This window comes from Pelmatolapia mariae, linkage group LG9, assembly GCF_036321145.2.
Source record: "Pelmatolapia mariae isolate MD_Pm_ZW linkage group LG9, Pm_UMD_F_2, whole genome shotgun sequence".
Classification (NCBI taxonomy): Eukaryota; Metazoa; Chordata; class Actinopteri; order Cichliformes; family Cichlidae; genus Pelmatolapia; species Pelmatolapia mariae.
The window spans coordinates 24,916,984-24,935,633 of record NC_086235.1 but is presented as its reverse complement, the minus strand read 5'-3'; the positions used below and the strand labels follow the sequence as shown (position 1 = coordinate 24,935,633).

At 40.7% G+C, this 18,650-nt stretch overlaps 1 protein-coding gene across 1 annotated transcript; it reads left to right on the top strand.

Moving 5' to 3' along the window:
• The first annotated feature begins 531 nt into the window (after positions 1 to 531).
• On the top strand, positions 532 to 18,497 carry pdcd6 (programmed cell death 6). The gene is made up of 6 exons (XM_063483493.1): positions 532 to 724; positions 5,202 to 5,263; positions 14,019 to 14,063; positions 14,991 to 15,149; positions 17,214 to 17,323; positions 17,546 to 18,497. The coding sequence occupies exons 1-6, from the start codon at positions 642 to 644 to the stop codon at positions 17,642 to 17,644; spliced, it is 558 nt and encodes a 185-aa protein (XP_063339563.1). The 5' UTR covers positions 532 to 641; the 3' UTR covers positions 17,645 to 18,497.
• Positions 18,498 to 18,650: the final 153 nt, after the last annotated feature.

Below are 18,650 nucleotides of genomic sequence, written 5' to 3'. Positions count from 1 at the left end.
TGCAAAATTATCCTACTTCAGAGAATGGCACTTTAATTATGCTTTTGCTGCTAACATTTGTGTAATTTATTAAGTAATAAGTAATGCAATATATGATGTTGAAAATGTTGAAAAGTTATTCCTATTCTTAGTCCTAATATGAAGACTGTGCACATTAAATCAATATAACTGAACTGTGAGTCAGTTTTCAAATGCTTTTGTTTGGCTTTTATTTCTCAGAGAATGTTGCTGATTTTCCAGGAACTCCTCTGGACTGGTTCTTGGATCCTCCCTGTTTCACTCCATGTAAAAAAAATCCTGGAAACGCCCGTGAATTTTACACTCAGTATTAAAATAATTAAAAAATAAATAAATAAATTTGATAAACTGTTGTTAGACGTGATTTTACCAACACTTACAGTTACTTAAAAATTTAAGGTTTCTATTTTCATTTTAGCTGAAAATGAGAGGAAATCGTGACGTCACCCCCTTTATGGGTAGTGTTGAATGATTGGCCACGCCTCTGTGCGCGAGGGAGGCAGGCGGTAACGTGAACGTCAGGGTGGTGGAGTCTGATTGAAGCTACTGAGAGCAGAAACTACAGCAGGAGGAGGAAACACAAGCTATACTTGTGCAAACCTGACAGAGAGCTCCGTGTAAAAATGGCGTACCACAGTCCATACAGAGCCCCCCCACACATCAACGCTCCTCCGGACCAGGGTTTCCTGTGGAATATCTTCCAGAGGTAAGTGCAGGAAAGCCGGGTTGTTTCGCTGCTGTGTGCCTGTCTCTCACTTTGCTTCGAGGTGAAAACTGCTGTCGTGTAATAGCGCGGGAGGAAGAGGGTGAGACTGGGTGGGGGTGACACTAAATATTTCATTCAGAGCTCGCTGTTTTTGTTTGTCGTTGCTCTCATCTATGCATAACTCTTTTTTTGGGACAGACTTCCCGGAGTGAAATGACTGATTTTCAGTGGTACAGTTGAGTCTCAGTTGTGGAAGTAGTACTACACAGTGCGCAGTACACAGCCTGTAGCTGCTTTATGTCACTCAGCTGGTACTACCTTACATTACTACGCGTCTGCAGTGCCGCATAGTTGTATTAATGATGTTACATTGTGCCGAAATGAAGTCAAAGTCAGTCAGCTTGCTCAGTGAGAGTTTTCAAACGTGGGTTCAAGGACCTCCGGGAGTCCTTGAAGGGTTTCCCCCTCCCCGGTTTATCCTAGCAACGGAATCACAGCTCCATTCAAAATGTTTTATTTATGTCTCCAGTGAAAACCATCTTCCACCAACACTTGAGTCTGCGGAAGTCAGAAAGAAATGATATAATATTCTAAAAAAGCTGGATATGACAAACTGGATCTATTTAAAGCACATTGGAGAGCTTATTTCCACAAAAATATTGTCTTATGTTGGATTTTTGGACGTTTCCTCCCCGTCCCATATTTGGACGTTAAAGTGTCAGCCACTGATAGTCATCAGTTTCAGCACAGCCTGAGTCAAAAGTGTGTCAGCAGCCAAGAAGGTCATAGAGTAGTAGGCAGAGAGGGAAATGTTCATATGCCTTGGCCCCTGGCAATAGTAAGCTATAGAGTTATGTAATACTGCAGAGGATTTTTTTTCTCACATTAGGATGCTGCTGGCATTTCAAGGCTCGAAACACCCTTTAACTAATTATTTATGTATGGTGGAAAAGCTTTAAGGTATCACATGTACACATTTTGCCTCTTTCTGAGGAGCAGCACCTTCTCGTGGCTGCATGCATCATTGTCATGTTAGGCGTTATTGTGACTATCATAAAAACATACAGTCATCTGTCACATGAGCCATTGCGCTGCCTCATCTGCTGCCCCTCGGTGAATATCTGGCAGAGCTTTGCTGGAATTCCCTCGGTCATGTGGTCGGAGTCAATGGAGCATAGTTGACGCAGAAGGCTTTTCAATCCCTTTTACACACACACACCTACTAACCCATGACTCACCATCCCATTGTTGGACTGCTGTTATATGCATGTTTGCTATGATATGACTACATCTGAGTGGATGCGCCACGACAAGACAAGAAAAGTAGGCTATTTGACGTCTGTTTATGGAATATATTCATCTGCCTGGCTAGATGCTGAATGAGTCACTCTTTTCCTTTTGTGTGCATGCTCATGGATGGCTATGGTATGACAAAAATGTTTGAATACCGCATTTCAAGACTCAGCTTTTAATCAAATTACACGTTGATTTAATCAAATAACTACTTGGAAGAAACAAATGTACCTTACAAAAGTTGTTACACACGCAGAGCTAACTGTAATTCTTTCTGCAACTTGCTTTATCCTGAGATTAAAAAGGTTTAAAGTAGGAAGAGTAGCAATGGAATTTTCAAGCTTGGGAGCTACAGCACCAGTGCCTTACTTTTGGACCAGTTATGTGGAAAGTAGGACGGACTTTTGTTCCGCAAGCTATATTCCAGCCTGATTGCCTAATAGGAAACAGTGAAACATGGGAAAATCTGAGCAGAATAACTGACTCAATCATGGTGTTTTGTCCTTTTTTCCCCCCTTCTTCTTTTAATATTGTCCTGCTGCAGCTTTTACATAGAAGTTCTGTATTTGACAGTGTGAATATGGAAACACCAGCTGGTTAACTGCCTGCCTCTGCAGGCAAGAAGCAGTTTTAATGATGCTTTCATTTTTTTTTCTTTTTTACTGTTGAGGTAACTTCGCCTGAGGCTGGGCGTGTGAGCTTGTAGGAAGAAGACAGGCGGAGCGGGGAAAAAGAGAGCTTATACTGTACACACACGTACTTCTTTGAGATAATATCTCAGTGTTTGGTAAAGGCTGGGTACCCCCTCTGCCTCCACCAACCCAACCTATCAACACCTTCACAGTGACAAGGCTCTCATTTATGGCAGCATGCTGAGAGCGGTTCCTTCCCCAGCAGGAAGACCAGGCGAGACCGCGTGTTTGTTTTTCTTCATTTAACAGGGGAAATGCACACCGACATATAGCTGATCACCGTGCCTCGATGGCTGCAGTCATAGAGTTGCGGCCGCACAAAAACGAGTCACAGCCGGGAGCAGAAACCCAGCACACTTTTTGTTTTTGTTGTTTTGTTTTGTTTGTTTGGGGGGGTCCTCCCCTCTTCTTCTCTGCTGGTATTCAAACTGTGTTTGTTGAGTGAGCTCTGCGTCAACAGGTTGGGCCTGGCAGGTTGCTAAGGAACAACTGAGTCACTGGATTTTTGACTAAGCTAGATTTCAAAAGTGTATGGCTGATATTTGTGCCAGAGTCCAACCTTATAAAGTCTCTGCATCTCAAAGAGAGACTTGTGGCAACATTCAAGCAGACTATGATGTGTTTTTGTCCTTTATAGTTATCTATACTATCTAAATGTTCAGCTAAAGATTTGCTCTCAGCTCTGTATGATGTCACTAAGAGCCGAGTTCCTAATTGATCCTAACATGGTGAGACTTATGACTTGATGCCTGTTTGTTTGGGTCTCTAGCTTTGTAGAGTGAAGAACTATGGTTATTGCATACATTGAATGGTGATTGGCTGAGAGCATCAGCAGAAGCTGAGATCAAAAAAGCTTCAGCGGTCTATCACCAGCTGTTTAACATGTAGACTGCAGGAGTTGTTATAGCAACAAGAACTAATCATTCAAATGGTAATGGATCACTGCATTGATCAACTTCTCCATTTTGATCCCAAAGTCTACTTATTATCTCACTCTCTTGGGATATTTTCAAGATGTGATGTGATTGGTTAGAGGTAGCGCTGATGAATTTGAAATCTGCTTTGATTGGCTGATGTTTGCAACTTCTGGGAATTGAAAATCTGAACTTTTATCAGTGTTTCAGCTCCAAAGTAGTGGGAGGAAAGTGAAGCTGCATCACCTAATTCCCAAGGAGTGAAGGGCAATTGAAGGCTGAAGTGTGCGCATATGAGGGCTTCTTGAGCACAGAAGCCCCACCCACCTGGTGTTTAAACCTTCTGTTTATGAGGGGCATCCAATCAGAACAAAGTCTTCTAAAAGAGCCAGAGGAAGGGAGCATAATTATGAGATAAATTAGGATCTGTGTATCAGGAAAGCTACTTTGGGAGAACCCAAGCATAAAGACATGAAAATGACAAAAATTGCTCTCCTTAAAGGTACTGTAAGTGTACATTAATAATTACATCGCATCCCATTCCCTTTCGTTGTTTAAAGTCTGCCAGTGAGTCACCACATCAGTAGCACTTTCCTTCAGTTCTTTCTTTAAATACTTACACAGAATAGAAATGTACTTAAAGAAGCAGCACTACCTTTGAATGCTTTACTAGCTTTGGTGGGATGAGGGCTCCATTAGGGCTAAAACACCTGAATAGTTGGTAAACTGTGACAGTAAATTCAATGACCCTGGTCTATGAAGCTCTTAACCCATTTACTAACGTTTTAAAGTAAAAATGATCCATAATAATTACAGCAATCCTAAGTTAAAGCCCTTTGTTTTATTGTCTTTTTTTATTGATCACTTCACCTGTAAAACATATTCAAGTAATGAAAACTAAGTTCCCCAGTATCCAAAGTGAACTGAGAAAACCAAATAAATAACTGGCTCAAACAAAGAGCAGTGCTTTTTGCTTGCTAGTTTCCAGTCCGTTGATTTATTGACTGTATGAGCTGTAACTTCAGGATCTGGGACAAAAAGAGACTAATTTAATTTTCTTGAGTAATTCTGCTTTGTTTTGTGAAGACTTTTCTCTCTCTGTGATATAATTTAATTAAACTGTCAGTCTTGTTGGCAGGAGGCAGCCTGATACAGTCTTTTATGTATTGCCAGGTAGTCAAAATAGCATTGCTGTGCACATATGTTTAATATGAGAAATGTTTAGTTTTGGTTTCACTATCACTTAAAAGAATCTTCCAAGCAGACACTATGCTGTGGGCACTAAAAGTTATGAAGCAACAACCTGTTTTAGTTTGCATTCTCAGGACCAACACACACAAACACACACAAATCTTTAGACCTTGTCTGGCTGGTTTCTCTGAGTGTACAAACGGTCTTGTGCACCCAGATCACAGACTTCCATTCATTCTCTGTGCACTGTTGAAACACTAACACATGATCTGCAGGATGAGGTTTCAGTTGGCGAGCGCTGGTGCATGCTGCTTTTGTGTGTTGGGATTGTGTCCTGGTGTGAAGTGGTTAAAGCAGGCGGTATCTCATCTGTGTTTTCCTCCCCAGGGTTGACAAGGACCGGAGTGGAGTGATATCAGACACGGAGCTTCAGCAAGCCTTATCGAATGGTATGGATCAGTGTCTTGGAATTTCTGCCACTACCGTTATTGTCTTTCTTTCCCGTTCTATAAATATCTATATATCTCACCTCCTCTTCTATGTCAATATATCATTTTTCCCTTTCTTCTTAATTCCCTCTGTTCTTCTTTGCTCCCCTGTGTGTCTCTGTCTTTGTCTCCCATCTCCTCGTTACACACCACTGGTCACTGGCTCACTCTTTGATTTAAGCAACGGCATGTTAAAGCAGAAAAATGGATGAGGATTTTATTTTTATCCCATCGATAGCAGGTGAACCGGATAAAAATGAATGGAGTTTTATTTTTGTCCCAGAACAGAGGAGTAGGTGAAGAGTTTAACGGCGTAGCTTGAGAGAAAATACTTTGATATTCTTCTGTGTCCCAGCAATGACAGCCAGCGCCACACTGTACAGGATGCTAACTGAAACTGTGGGTGTGGATTTTGTCACACTCTTCAAAAGTTCAAAGAAGATGAATGCTCTCACATCATCGTAATAGGAATAAGCACAGACTGCTTATAAAAGATGGAAACTGGCTTTTGTTTTGTTGACGCCAGTAATAATGACCATATTTATACAAAAACGTGTGAAGTTAACAAATCTATAAACTATAGAAAGCAAAACTGGCACAGGAGGTCACATGATAGGTCAAATAATTCCAATAAAATGTTCCAAAAAGCACCAAACCACAAATAGTTTCTAAAGGTCTTTCTAAAGGCAATGAACACCTGCCATTTATATGAGCTAACACATGCTTTTATACATGGAGATGATCTCTGATGCTGTGCTAAAATGCTTGTGTGGACAGAGATTAAAACATGCTAATGCTGACATAGCCTAATAAAGCATTTCTATTTACCTAAGTCACCCTGAAAGCCATTTTATTGTGCTTTCTCTTCTCTCTTGCTCTTGTATAATTAAAAGTGAAGCACAGAGTTTTAAAAGGGGGGACAATAATGCATAAACCTGCCTCTGATTAACTATTTAAGCATGTATGCAGTGCAATTAAACAGTGATATGACAGAATTAAATCATAGTTTCTATCCACTGGTAAACTTGGTTGAATCCTGTGTGGTTCATCAGCAGCTGACGATGTTGACATTTACTCAGCACTTATAGTCTTTTAGCGCGATAATGTGAATTTGCAATGTATTGTAGGTGACTGTTAAGTAAAACCCTTTAACAGGGTTTTAAAGGCGAGTCAGCTGGAAGCAATTAAATGTCAGCCATGGATAACAATCCCAATCATGCCTGTGCCACATAGGCTAATGGTGGCTTAATTAACTAGTTAGCTACAGCTCATAAACTGCTTAAACTTTTAAACTCTTGCTTTTGTCTGAAGAGTTTTGTAAAGTTGTTTGTGAGGCTGGGTGATTATATAAGCGGTGTGCTTTCTCTCCTGCAGAATGTATTAATCTGATTGAAAACCCAGGGATGTTTCATGAGGCTTACAGCTGCTAGTAATGGAGGCACAGTCCCTCTTAGTCTTGTAGCTCTGCAGGAGGAGCTGCATTCAGATGGGGACGAGGCTTCATTTCCTTAACAAATTAAAAGAAAAGAAACAGAGTGCTTGTTATTCCTCCCCAGCGGTTTTGGGGGAAGCACTGAATAAATTATACGGGTCATCTTCTCTGCTCACATCCTGGAAAATGAAGTCACTTTTTATTTGTTTATGTATTTATTTTTTTATGCTCGTATTGATGAGGAGAGCTGCCACAACAGAGCAGGCATCTATTTTCCTGCCACACTCATCGCTGCGTCGCTTCTTGGCCTTGCTTGAAGTGAGACGGCAAAGTTAAAATGGGTTAACGATTAATGTGACACCGTTAGACCAGAAACTGTGGCACAGGGTTGATGTTTGTATATTCATTATAATATAATGTGTTCCCCCATCAAGCTTTTGTTTGATTTGCTCCAGCAGCTTTTCAAAGACTTTTCAGCAGATTACGCTGCCCAGAAACCCATTTTTCTGGGCACTTCAAAAGAGAGAAAGAGGCAAAAAAGAAGTGTGAGAGCCAGCAGCAGCACTGAAAGAAGCTGTTATCAGGCTGCGCAGTGACTCTGGCACAGCATACTGATTAGTGTGTAGTGTGTGTTTGTGTGAGGCAAGCGTGTGTGCGTTGCTCATTTCATCAGATTTTTGGGTTTTTTGCCAAGGGTCAGTGAGTCTCTTCTTGTTTTTTTGGACTCGCTGTTGTGTTTGTGTGCTCCTCGCTGCGTATGCGTGCGGCGAACGGCAGGTTTCCCGGTCCAGTCTCTCCTAGTTCATTAGATTCATTGGGAAATGAAACAGAGCCAGTGAAGCCGAACACGGCGCACTGCATCCTGTCCTGCAGCCTCCTAAAGACAACCCGCCGTTCGACTGTCTGTTGCAGCTCTACTGTCTCTGCATTCTGCTTTTTGTTTTTTTGAATCAGTTTCCTGCCATCGACTATGCTTTGTCTACCTATTCTTCTTTACCCTCGTCTCTGAGGAGAGCAGAGAGCATCAAGGTTCAGGAGGGAGGCTGGGCCAGTTAAACTCTTTCATCCTCAGCTGCTGTTTCTGCATCACATACTCTGGTTTTCTTATCATCCATCAGCGCTCTGCCTACCTGTCTTCTGCACATAGAAAATGATCCGGGCTTCACTTCATATGTTTCTTTTTTCCTTTTACTTTGTGCAGAAATCTTTTAATCTCATGCTTTTTTTTTTTTTACATATATTTTCTTTCTCCAGGTAGAAAAAAGAAATCAGTTGGCCAGAAAAAGGCATTTTAAACATTTTAAACATAGGATTATACAACATCCCCTCTCCTCTCCTCTCCTCACATTTCTCTCGAGGATATGGCACCGGCTCTTTTCCTGCCATGCCCTCTGTCTCTTTGTCCTCTCTTACTCTGACTTTGTCTCTCACCCTTACTTAGTTTCACTTTCCCTCTCTGTGTGTCTGTCTATCTTCCCTCCTCTCTCTCTCAGTCCTGGGTGTTACCGTGATGAAACAGTGATGGCTCTGTGCCGTTGGAAGTGCACGTGCCTGTCTGTTTTGTCCGTATGCCTTTTAGCCGGGCCATTTGCTATAAATATGGATTTTTTTTCTGGCCTCGTCTCTTTGCTCAGCAGTAAGCAGATACCCTACCAACTTGCCTCCATGCTCCCCCACTCTCCTGCTTGAGTTATTTGTGTAAGAGCTCCACTAAAACTGCTGACATGCAGAGCGGGCTTGAGGAACTCAATCAGCAGCCCTTTCCGTTACACTTGTACATATGTACACTTTTGTAAAACCTGAACTGAGTCAGATGGCATGGATATTACCCAGACAGTGTTAAGCTTTTCAGCATTTCCACCTTCTGGTGAAGGAGCTGCGTCATGCACTGAATATGTTAGATCCAGTCATTTTCTAATGGCGTGAGGCACCGGTGCCATTTTGACTGGATTCCTTCTTGTGTGTTTCCCTTATATCTGACCACAAAACACACAGAGCTGGCTGTACCAGTCGCATTAATTATAATTCTCATTACTCTGAACAATGACTTGCTTGGATTCTCCTGTTGATAAGCTCCCAGCATACTACATAACTGTACTCTTTGCATGATTTCAAATTGCAAGGTTTGAGCGACTCCCAGAGAAAAGCTAAATTGCAATCACTGAGATTTATATTAATTCAATGATAATCAAGCAGCTCTGTCCCCTTGCTGCTCTCAAGGTCAAACCTTTACCTGAGTCACACAGGATGTGTGTTTCGGGAGGTTTCAAGTCTGTGTAGCTACTTTGTGAGCTTAACATTTAAAGTGTGTTTGGAAAAGTTCAAATCCATGTTTGCTTATGTCAGGCGTGTAGGGGACAATCAACTCACTGAACTCCATCACGACCGTTACACGTATGCGTATACACTGCGGTCAACGCTCTCCGTTTTTCCACTCGCCAGCCTCCCTCCTCACCTCCTATATTCTCTCACTTCTGTCCACCTCGCCACTGGCAGTTCACCAGTGAGAGAGGTCCAGTGTATGGACGGGACAGAGGGAGTATTGTCCCAGTCTGTCATCAGACGCTCACAAACATCTCAGCCATACTGACCGCCTCACACTGGGCAGCCGCAGTGTGTCTGGCATACATTGGTGATCTCACAGCTAGCTACTGGTGTGAGGTGTGTGTGCGTGTGCATGCATGTGTGTAGAAGAGCCCGTGCGTCTGGAAAGGTCACAGCTTGTTCTCTGCTCTGCCTTTGGGCATTTTACTGCTGGCTCTAATGTTTGAGTAGCATTCACAGCATTTTAGCTGAATCCATGTTTGAACATCTAACTTTTGCTCATGCCAACAGCTACGTAACACTGTAGTATAGAAATATCAAAGATGCATTTAAAGGAAAATTAGAAACACTGTTTTTGGACTAGTGACAAACTCTTTTAATTATAGTTATAACTTATAATAACAGCCTATAAAAATATCTGATTTGTTTTGCTCCCGAAAATTCCAGTATCCGTCGGTATTTGTTACAGTCAACTTATTACATTTAATAAAATAATTGTTGACATTTTACTCTGGATTAACCTTCAAGTGGCATTTTTCATGATCCTAGTTGTATATGCATATTGGATCTTGACCGGTTTATCGGCAGACTGATATTATCTATACAGGTAACAGCCAGATGCTCTATAAAAGCAGAAGTTGTTGCTGTTTGCTAGTTTGGAGCATGTATGTGTGTGTTAACACAATGCCACAGTCTTCCTGGGAGGCGTGATGATTTGGCCATGTTTTATAGCCACAGGACCTGGACACCTTACAGAGTTGAACATGAACTCCTCTGTATACCAAAGTAATCTAGAGTCAAATGCTTTAGCTGTTGGCCATCTGTCCAACAGCTAAATCTCACAGTGAATCTAAAACAGAATGACTGAAAAAGAAAATCAGCAAGCAGTGACCCGGTCAAAGTCCAGACCTCAACCTGATTGAAATGCTGTTGCAGGGCCTTAAGAGAGTTGTGCATAAATCAAGTGAATGATTTGAGTGTTTCTGCAGATTTCTTTAAAATTACCTATTAAAAATAGTTTCAGTACTAGTAATACAAACATAAAAACATGAATTATGTTTTTGACTGTGAATTGTTGGTGATCAAAGTATTAGGGAGTCCCCAGTTTATCTAAATTGTTGTGTTTAAATGTGCTGTAACACATAATTCACTACTATTATTGAAACGAAGAAGTAACAGACAATCATTTTGTAATGAAATGTGTGTGTGTGTGTTTTGTTTTGTTTTTTTTGTTTTTTTTAAAGCATCTGTTGCACATTAAGGAAGTGTGTGTATATATATATATGTAGAGATGACCAACAGAAATGTAGCCCGATTAAAGAAGTATTCCTTTAACATGGTCATAAATGACACCACCTCATTCATTTTAGTCGATGATAGATGTGGTTTGATGAAAAAAGTATTTGTGAGAAATGGCAGCAAAGAGACATGCTGTAACGCTGACCCACTTCTACAAATTGCCCTCACATCTATATGCTAATAATACTTTATGATTGTTGCTTTAGTTCATCATTTAGTTCGTTTTGGATGAAAGTGGAATATAGATTCTGGCCCAAATCCCAGCGTCAGTAAGAGCCTAAGGCCTGGTCCCAAAACAGCTCTATCCACAGTCCTAGACGGCCTCACCCATCAATAAAACAAACCGAGCAAGAGGGAGGAAATGACTAGTGTCCTCTGAAGCACACACAGTACTTAGTGTACCAAAATCTTAAAGTTTTGAGGTCCTGAAATTGTTTCAGTTTCATATTATTTATTTAGAAACTTTAATGGACTTTCCCAAGTAAAATCGAGGTGTGAATAAATCAACAATAAAGCAATTTCTGTGTTATGTTTAAATTGAAACCTTTTTATTTAAATGAGATCCTCTTATCTAAGCTCTTGAGGCTCACGCTGCAAACCTGCTTACTGCTGTGCTGGCATAGCTGTGGAGGAAAATCAAAAACAAGCAGCATGGCGTGAAAAACGCTCCAGAGTTTTGGCAAGCTGTTGAAATTCTGCAGAGGCTGTTTTAGGATCTGCAAAAAGAGTTTCAGGAAACAACCTTAGGTCAGCAAATGTAGGCAAGAGAGCTCAAGGTACTGCAATGAGAACCAAACTGCAAATGTTTTGTTCACCTCATCTCCTCGGGTCACTTCTCTTTTGTTAGTTATCTCTGCTCCTTTTGTGCGTTTCCTTGCCTCCTCTTGCTTTTCTGCATCTTCTCAGACACGCTTCTCTTTATTCCTGGTCCTGAACTGCCGGCCTGCCTGTAATAAAGTGAGGTGGTGAGTCAGCAGCTATTTAGATGGCCTGATAAATCTCACTGTCTTGAGAGTGTCAAGCAGGCTATAAAAGTATAAACACTCACCTGAATTAAAGACCTATCGCTCTTTTTCACGCCCACCTATATGACAGGTAGATTCACTTGTAATTGAAGTTTGTCCTCTAGATGGAAAATAATGATGCGTAGCTGGAAAAAAAAAGACATAAATTGTCATAAAACTCACCCCTGCTTTTTAAAAAACTGTAAAAGTCTTGAGCCACCCCTCATTTCTTTATGTTTTGCTGGGAAAATGCGCCAATGGGTGCACTAAGAGATATGTAGAGAGAGAGTATTCTAACAAATCTTAAGGTCAATATTTGATATGGCCACCTTTAATCTTCTGCACAGCTTGAACTCTCTTAGCCAAGCTTTCCTGTCACTTCTTCAGGAATAGTTCTCCAGGCTTCTTAGAGCTCGTTTGCATCAATACATCAAAGCTCACGGCAAATTTCAGAATTCTGATGTGCTCGTTCGTCTTCATTGCAGCCACCAAATTCTCCTTTAAAGCATTACAGACATAACTCACTGTTTGCTTGACTTCTTCATACTTAAACACACAGACACGCACACATGCACAAAAACTCATAAACATGAATACACAAAATATCTACCTCATCCAGGAGATAAAACTCTGCCCGAGAGTACTTGAGAGTATTTATATATTTTTGCATTTAGTAAAATGTTTACTTTAAAAAAATTAAATTTATTATGGCACGTAAATACAATGAAAGATTTATACAGTTACTCGATTACCAAAATAATTGGCAGTATGTTTGGGATCATTGTCATGCTTTCTAGATGGTGTTGAGTGATAGGGTGGCTGTGGCTCAGGAGGTAGTGCAGGTCACCTACTGATCAGAAGGTTGGTGGTTTGATCCCTGGCTCTCCAGTCTGCATGTCAGTAACCCCAAGTTGCTCTCAGTTTAGAGGCAGTGCTTGTGAGAATGGGTGTGATTGGGTGAATGTGGCACATTGTACCCCGGGAGAGTAGAAAAGCGCTATATAAGAATCAGTCCATTTACCATAGATCAAAATGTAATGGTTCTTTTCTGCATTAATAATTCCAACAATTCTGACAATATTAAAAAAAACCCTGCTGACTTAAATAAAGCCCAAATCATGACAAAGTCTCCACCATGTTTTCCAGATGGCTGTAGAGACTCACTGCTGTACCTCTGTCCTGCATTCCTCCAGATAATCATTATAATTTAAACCAAAATTTCACATTCGTCAGTCAGTTGTTTGTTCTGTGTAGACACAACACTGGTTCATCCCTTGATTTAGATCCAATTTTTTAATGATTTACATGTCAGTGTTAAATAAAAAAACTTTCAAAAGCCTGGAGAACTGTTACTGGAGACCACTTAAAAAAATTCCAAGCAAGCGTGACTCCTTGGGAGCAAAACATAAAGAAATCAGAGGTGGCCTCATAGACATAGGCTGTCTTCACAGCATAAACTTTTGATTTGTCATTGCTGGAGTGGAATTAATCACAGTATTAATGGCTCTGTTCTAATCAAGTGTCCTTTGAGGATGACGGTGTGATAGTGAGTCAGCAGGCACAATAAATCATGTTAATGGCAGACGGTTTGACGTGCCATTAAAGGACAATCACAGTGGATTAGTAACATTTGTGATGTGTGATATCAGGGATTGCTGCTTTCTGCAGGTTTCAGGTCCCTGCCACGGCAACTCAACAGCTGCTGTGGAAAAAAGTGTGTCTGCAAAATCATTCCCTCTTCACTCATTCACATCTCTCATAATAACGCACATGAGACTACACTAATGATCATCATTTTTCATTATCATCTGCTTGATGGGTTACTATGGTAATTTTCTGATTTATGAAACGTAAAGCGCCGCAGTGTGGGCTTGTTCGCATTGAAAGTCATCTGCCTTACATGGACACTACCAACGTATTTCATGCACACTGCACATATAATCATAATAACAGTGACAGGAAGTACATTTTGTAGATAGTACAGTCAAGTATGTCTACAGTACTGTTATGTTTGGTCAAATTAAGCCGGGCATTGCATTTCGGTTATCGTCTCGAGATAATGAACTCATTAAAAAGCAGTAAAATCAGATTCTTTCTTGGGTATGTCGTGATCTTAGGAAATAAATACAGGCCCCGCTAAAATGCTAATCTTGTGAAAATGTTTAATTAAGCTCCAATAGCAAGAAGAGTGTTTATTTTCTGTTTATTGCGATGATGCCAATTTTAACTGCAGTTCCACACAATTGGTGTTAAAAAACAAAAAATCCCACGGCTGCTGTGGCTCTTACAAAACTCTACTGCACTCCTAAAGCTTTTATTATATCATTAATGCTACCTCAGCTCTGTTATCATTATATCAGTTTCTTTGGGGCATTTAGCAGCTGGATGTTGCTGCAGGTCTTGGTGTATTTTTAACCAGCAGTCCTCTGTTTCACAGGCACGTGGACTCCTTTCAACCCAGTGACCGTCCGCTCCATTATATGTAAGTGACCAGTGACGGTGAGACAACCAACTTCCACACACTGCCTCTTGTTCTGAAAATATTCAGGTTGTTTATCTGCCTCCATGCCATGACAACCAGATTAGTTCATTAAACAGCGAGCAATCTGAAGACACAAACAAGCCTCTGCTGTTCTCCTGCTCTAGTGGAAACCTGCAGCCATCAATAAAACTGGAAAGAGGGGAATAACTGCAAGGAAACTGAAAAGCTGATCCCAAAGGGCAGCTGAGAGTTTCCTCAGACTTCAAATATTGATCTGTTGACTCTTTTATAATATACAGCTGAGGTTAAAAACTGGAAATTTTGCAGTGTAGTTGAGCTTTTAAACACACTGACTCTGAATCACACTGTACTAAATGATTCTTTTGTACTTTCTGTACACAAATAGCTGTGGCTTATTTATTTTTAAACTCCAAGACCAAAAGTATGCTAAAAAATGTCTGTCCCTGGGTCTCGCATGTACTTTGCACTCTCCGTTTGTTGTGTGACTTCCAAAGTAAATCCCTATAATTCCATCGCCTCTCCTTTCCACTGCACCATGCGCAGTAAATCCATTGTTTAGTACTCCCACAGCAAGAAGCATATCCTGTGATAACACTCCCTTTGTTGGGAGGTAATTGGATTGAAGTGCATGGGGGTGAGGAGTGGAGTACTGGTGGGGGGATCAAGCTGTTTTCTTTCGCTGTCTTATGAGGCAGGAGTTAGTCAAGTGTGAGTCTTCCTGTCCCACACTGTTAATTCTGCTGTTCCCTGACAGCCCCGCAAAGATGTATGCAGTGCCGTACTCACTCTCGTGTCCTTTAAACTGTCCCAACCACATTTAATGTCCAGAATGTCTACCAGTGTGCGTGTATATGCATATATGTTGACAGTACCAGTGCATTTAATATACGTTATATTCTACTTCAGCCATGTTCGACAGAGAAAATAAAGGCGGGGTGAACTTCAACGAGTTTGCCGGTGTGTGGAAGTACATCACGGACTGGCAGAACATCTTCAGGAACTACGACAGGGACAACTCCGGCTTCATCGATAAACAAGAGCTTAAGCAGGCACTGACTGGATTCGGTGAGCAACAAAGTATGCTTGTGTATTAAAATCTAGGGTGCTGGTGGAGGGCTCGATGGCTCTGTCTCTAGGCCGTTTCTGTGTCACACGGTCAGTTTTTTTTGTCTTTTCAGTGTGTGTGCTTTAGATACAGCAGCTAGACACCAAATGAGTATATTTTAATCCTACTTTTTTACTGACCACCAAATACACAAATGCTTTCAATTCGTATATTTTGACAAATGTTAATTTGCGACTTTAAATTGGCCTGTAAAAACCCAGAAAAAGTTGGGGTGCTTTGCAAACTAAATTGAACAGGAAGTGCTACAGACAACAAATAAAGTGTTGAACATTTGAGATTTGGCTGTTTGTTAGCAGGCAGGCCAGTTTATCACCTTGACATAGTGTTGGAGTAAGTACAAAATGTTGTTTGGCCTTTCTTGATAAGACGTCATCTGGGCGACAGCATCTGACTCCAAAACCAGCATTAATGGTGTTTTCACTGCCTCCAACTGTGCAGAAAACATCCCGAGTAGTTCCAGTTCTCTATGATCTGACGAAGAGAGAACACAAAACATAATCGTTAGTCAAACTACAGCAAGACAGTTTTATCTTCTGAGTCCATTTTAAATGAGTTTAGAGCACACAAGGGAGTGGCAGCATCTTGTGGACTTTCGCTGGATTCAGTGGTGGAGTTTAAGTGGGAGTTGCACTGTTTTTAATGCATTGCTGCTCGAGGGCCTGAAGATCATTGCCATTCACTGCTGGTTTTCAGCCTTGTCTGCTGTGTGCATATATTAAAGGATTTTATGCACAGCAGATAGTATTAGACCCCAAATTCTTTGTACTTATACAGTAAGAAATACGGCTATTAGACTATATGCCTATGCTCTCTTTACACTGGTAAGACTCAGCCCTGTCATGTTGCTCATTAAGCTGATGAGTTGCTCATTGGTGCCTTTTAAGCATTCCGGAACTTTTTCCAGTCTCATTTTGCCCCAACTTTTATGAAACTATTTTCTTTCACTAAATTGAGCCGATGTGTTATGTCAGTATTAAATTCTATATACAATTTAAATGATTTACTAATCAGCAGTAAACTGACCAAATTAATAAATTTAAAAAAAGAACCTGTGAATGAAATGAGAGTGAAATCTGCCTGTGAGCGACATTTGTGGTCAATGAAAAAGAAAGACTTCTTCTAAAAAGCTGTTTGACTTTGCATGTTTTTGGTGTTTCTTTGTGTTTTTGTATTTTCTAAATGTGCTTCAGCGAGACTCCTGAAGTTCAGAAGACACAGAGGCTCATATTCACTGGATTGTTTTCACTGACAGCGGCAGTAGCGCCTCAGTAAAGCAGATGTACAGTATCACACTGATGGCGGCTGTCCCGTGAATGCCTTAATCTGACCGTATCATAACATGTCTCGAGTACTGCCACAACTTGTTCTTCTGCCCAAGCCAGTCTGCGTTCATTCCACCCAGCCTGGAGCTCTGCCACAGTCAATTTGCATATGTCATGGTTCACTTAAAAGTCATTACCTGGCCTGGAGCCTCATGTATGTAGAGGCTATCATGCCCTCAGTGGCTCCAGGAGCTTCTCACAGTCTCAAGGTCCAGGATACAAATTAAGGGGTGGGGAAATAAATTGACACAGCATAGCATCCTGATAGTTTGTGTGGCAATATTGTATCGATACAGGGACATCAAATATCAATATTTTATTATTCAGTGACAGTGTTGCTGTGCTAAACTGTCTCATTTTGTAGCACAAAAATAACTGAAATGAGATAGCTGTACTTTAAGGACATAGCTTGCAATTAAAAAAGGTAATAAATCGCAGTAAATGTTTTTGTGACAGCATTTTGCAAAAGTAAAGAAAACCAATCCCAATCGTATGATGTTCCGGGGTGCGTGGTGATTCCCACCTCAACGAAGACCCAGAGGTGAACGTCCAGCATCTGCCATAGCAGAGTGTAGACCAGAAATCAAATGCATTATAAATCATCCTTTATCAGAAAACAAACTGAGTGGGTGAATGTGTAGAACAGTTGTGAAATGACGGCTGTGCTGCTGTTGTGTGCAGGCTATCGTCTATCGGACCAGTTCTACGGCACACTGATAGAGAAGTTCGACCGCCAGAGGAAGGGACAGGTGGCCTTCGATGACTTCATCCAGTGCTGTATTGTACTGCAGGTAACAGAGTCGCACTGACTGTAGTGTGCATGTAAAAGACTTGAAGTGGACTTTCAATCATGTATTTTTATTAGTCAGTTTCTTCCCTCTCAGTAATTTCATGCAGCTATAGAAGAGGCTGCTAAGTGTGACCAAAAGCCTAAAGAAGTAAATGGTATTAATAATAATGAGATAATGCTTCTGGCTAATCTGCAGTAAATCCTTTTTCTGTGCTTTCTGCAGAGGTTGACTGATGTTTTCAGGCGGTACGATACGGATCAGGACGGCTGGATCCAGGTTTCATATGAACAGTATCTTTCCATGGTCTTCAATATAGTATAATACACACGGCTCACCACAGAAGAGCACAACTGGACACAACTGTGCCAAAGCTACCGGCACCTCCCGGATGTCTGCCATGATGAACGCTGCAAGATTTTTTTTATTTTTAATTTTTAAAGCCTTGTTGTTGTTTTTTGGGGGGGTTTTTTTGCCCTAGTTGTTGGGCTGTTTCACATTTATTTATAAAGTTAACACAATTTTTTCTTTTTATTTTCCAGATCATTTATCTGGAAGTATAACTCAAATGCTTGATATAATAAAAAAAAAAAATCTTGTAGTGTTTTTGTTTGTTGACCAATCTGAACATCGTCTGTGTCGGCGACTCCGTGTGGGGGAACATTATGGACACATCTGTCTTTCTGTCTGTCTGTTAATGTTGACATTAAATGTCTTAACTTTAATTGATTACATTAAAAAAAAAGAGAAAAAAGATCAGTCGAGAGTGAAATAATGCATTGTAAATACGATTTCAAATGCATTGCATGCTTTTCAGGGAAATTTCACCCCACAGTTGAAGCATGCTTTCCCTTTCTCTTGACTTTTTCCTCAGCCCTATTTTGCTCAAAGCCATGTTTACAAAACTGTGAGAGCAGGAGACGCCCTGCTTTGAGATTCACTCACATGCCAGCTTACATGCCATATTTGTACAAAATTATTTTTAACAGCAAATCTTCAAATGTGAGAACATACAGTTTTTTTTTGGGTTTTTTTTGTTTTTTTTTGGTAGAGGGTAAGCATAATGCCTTTAGTAAAGCTTATTTTTTGTGCATGATGCCTTAAAATGTGTACAAACAAAAAAGAAAAAAACACAAAAGAGAAATCTTTTATTAAAAACAGAAATAAGAGAATTTGATGTGGAGTTTGCTCTCATTATTTCAAGCTTCACAAAGCCTGGCATGCCTGGCTTTGCAAGGAAAACTGTGGATTTAAGGCTCAGTGTCTCCCTCTGCTGTGTGTTTCCGGTTTTTACCACTGCAATGCACCAAGCTTGTGTGCGTCCCAGAAC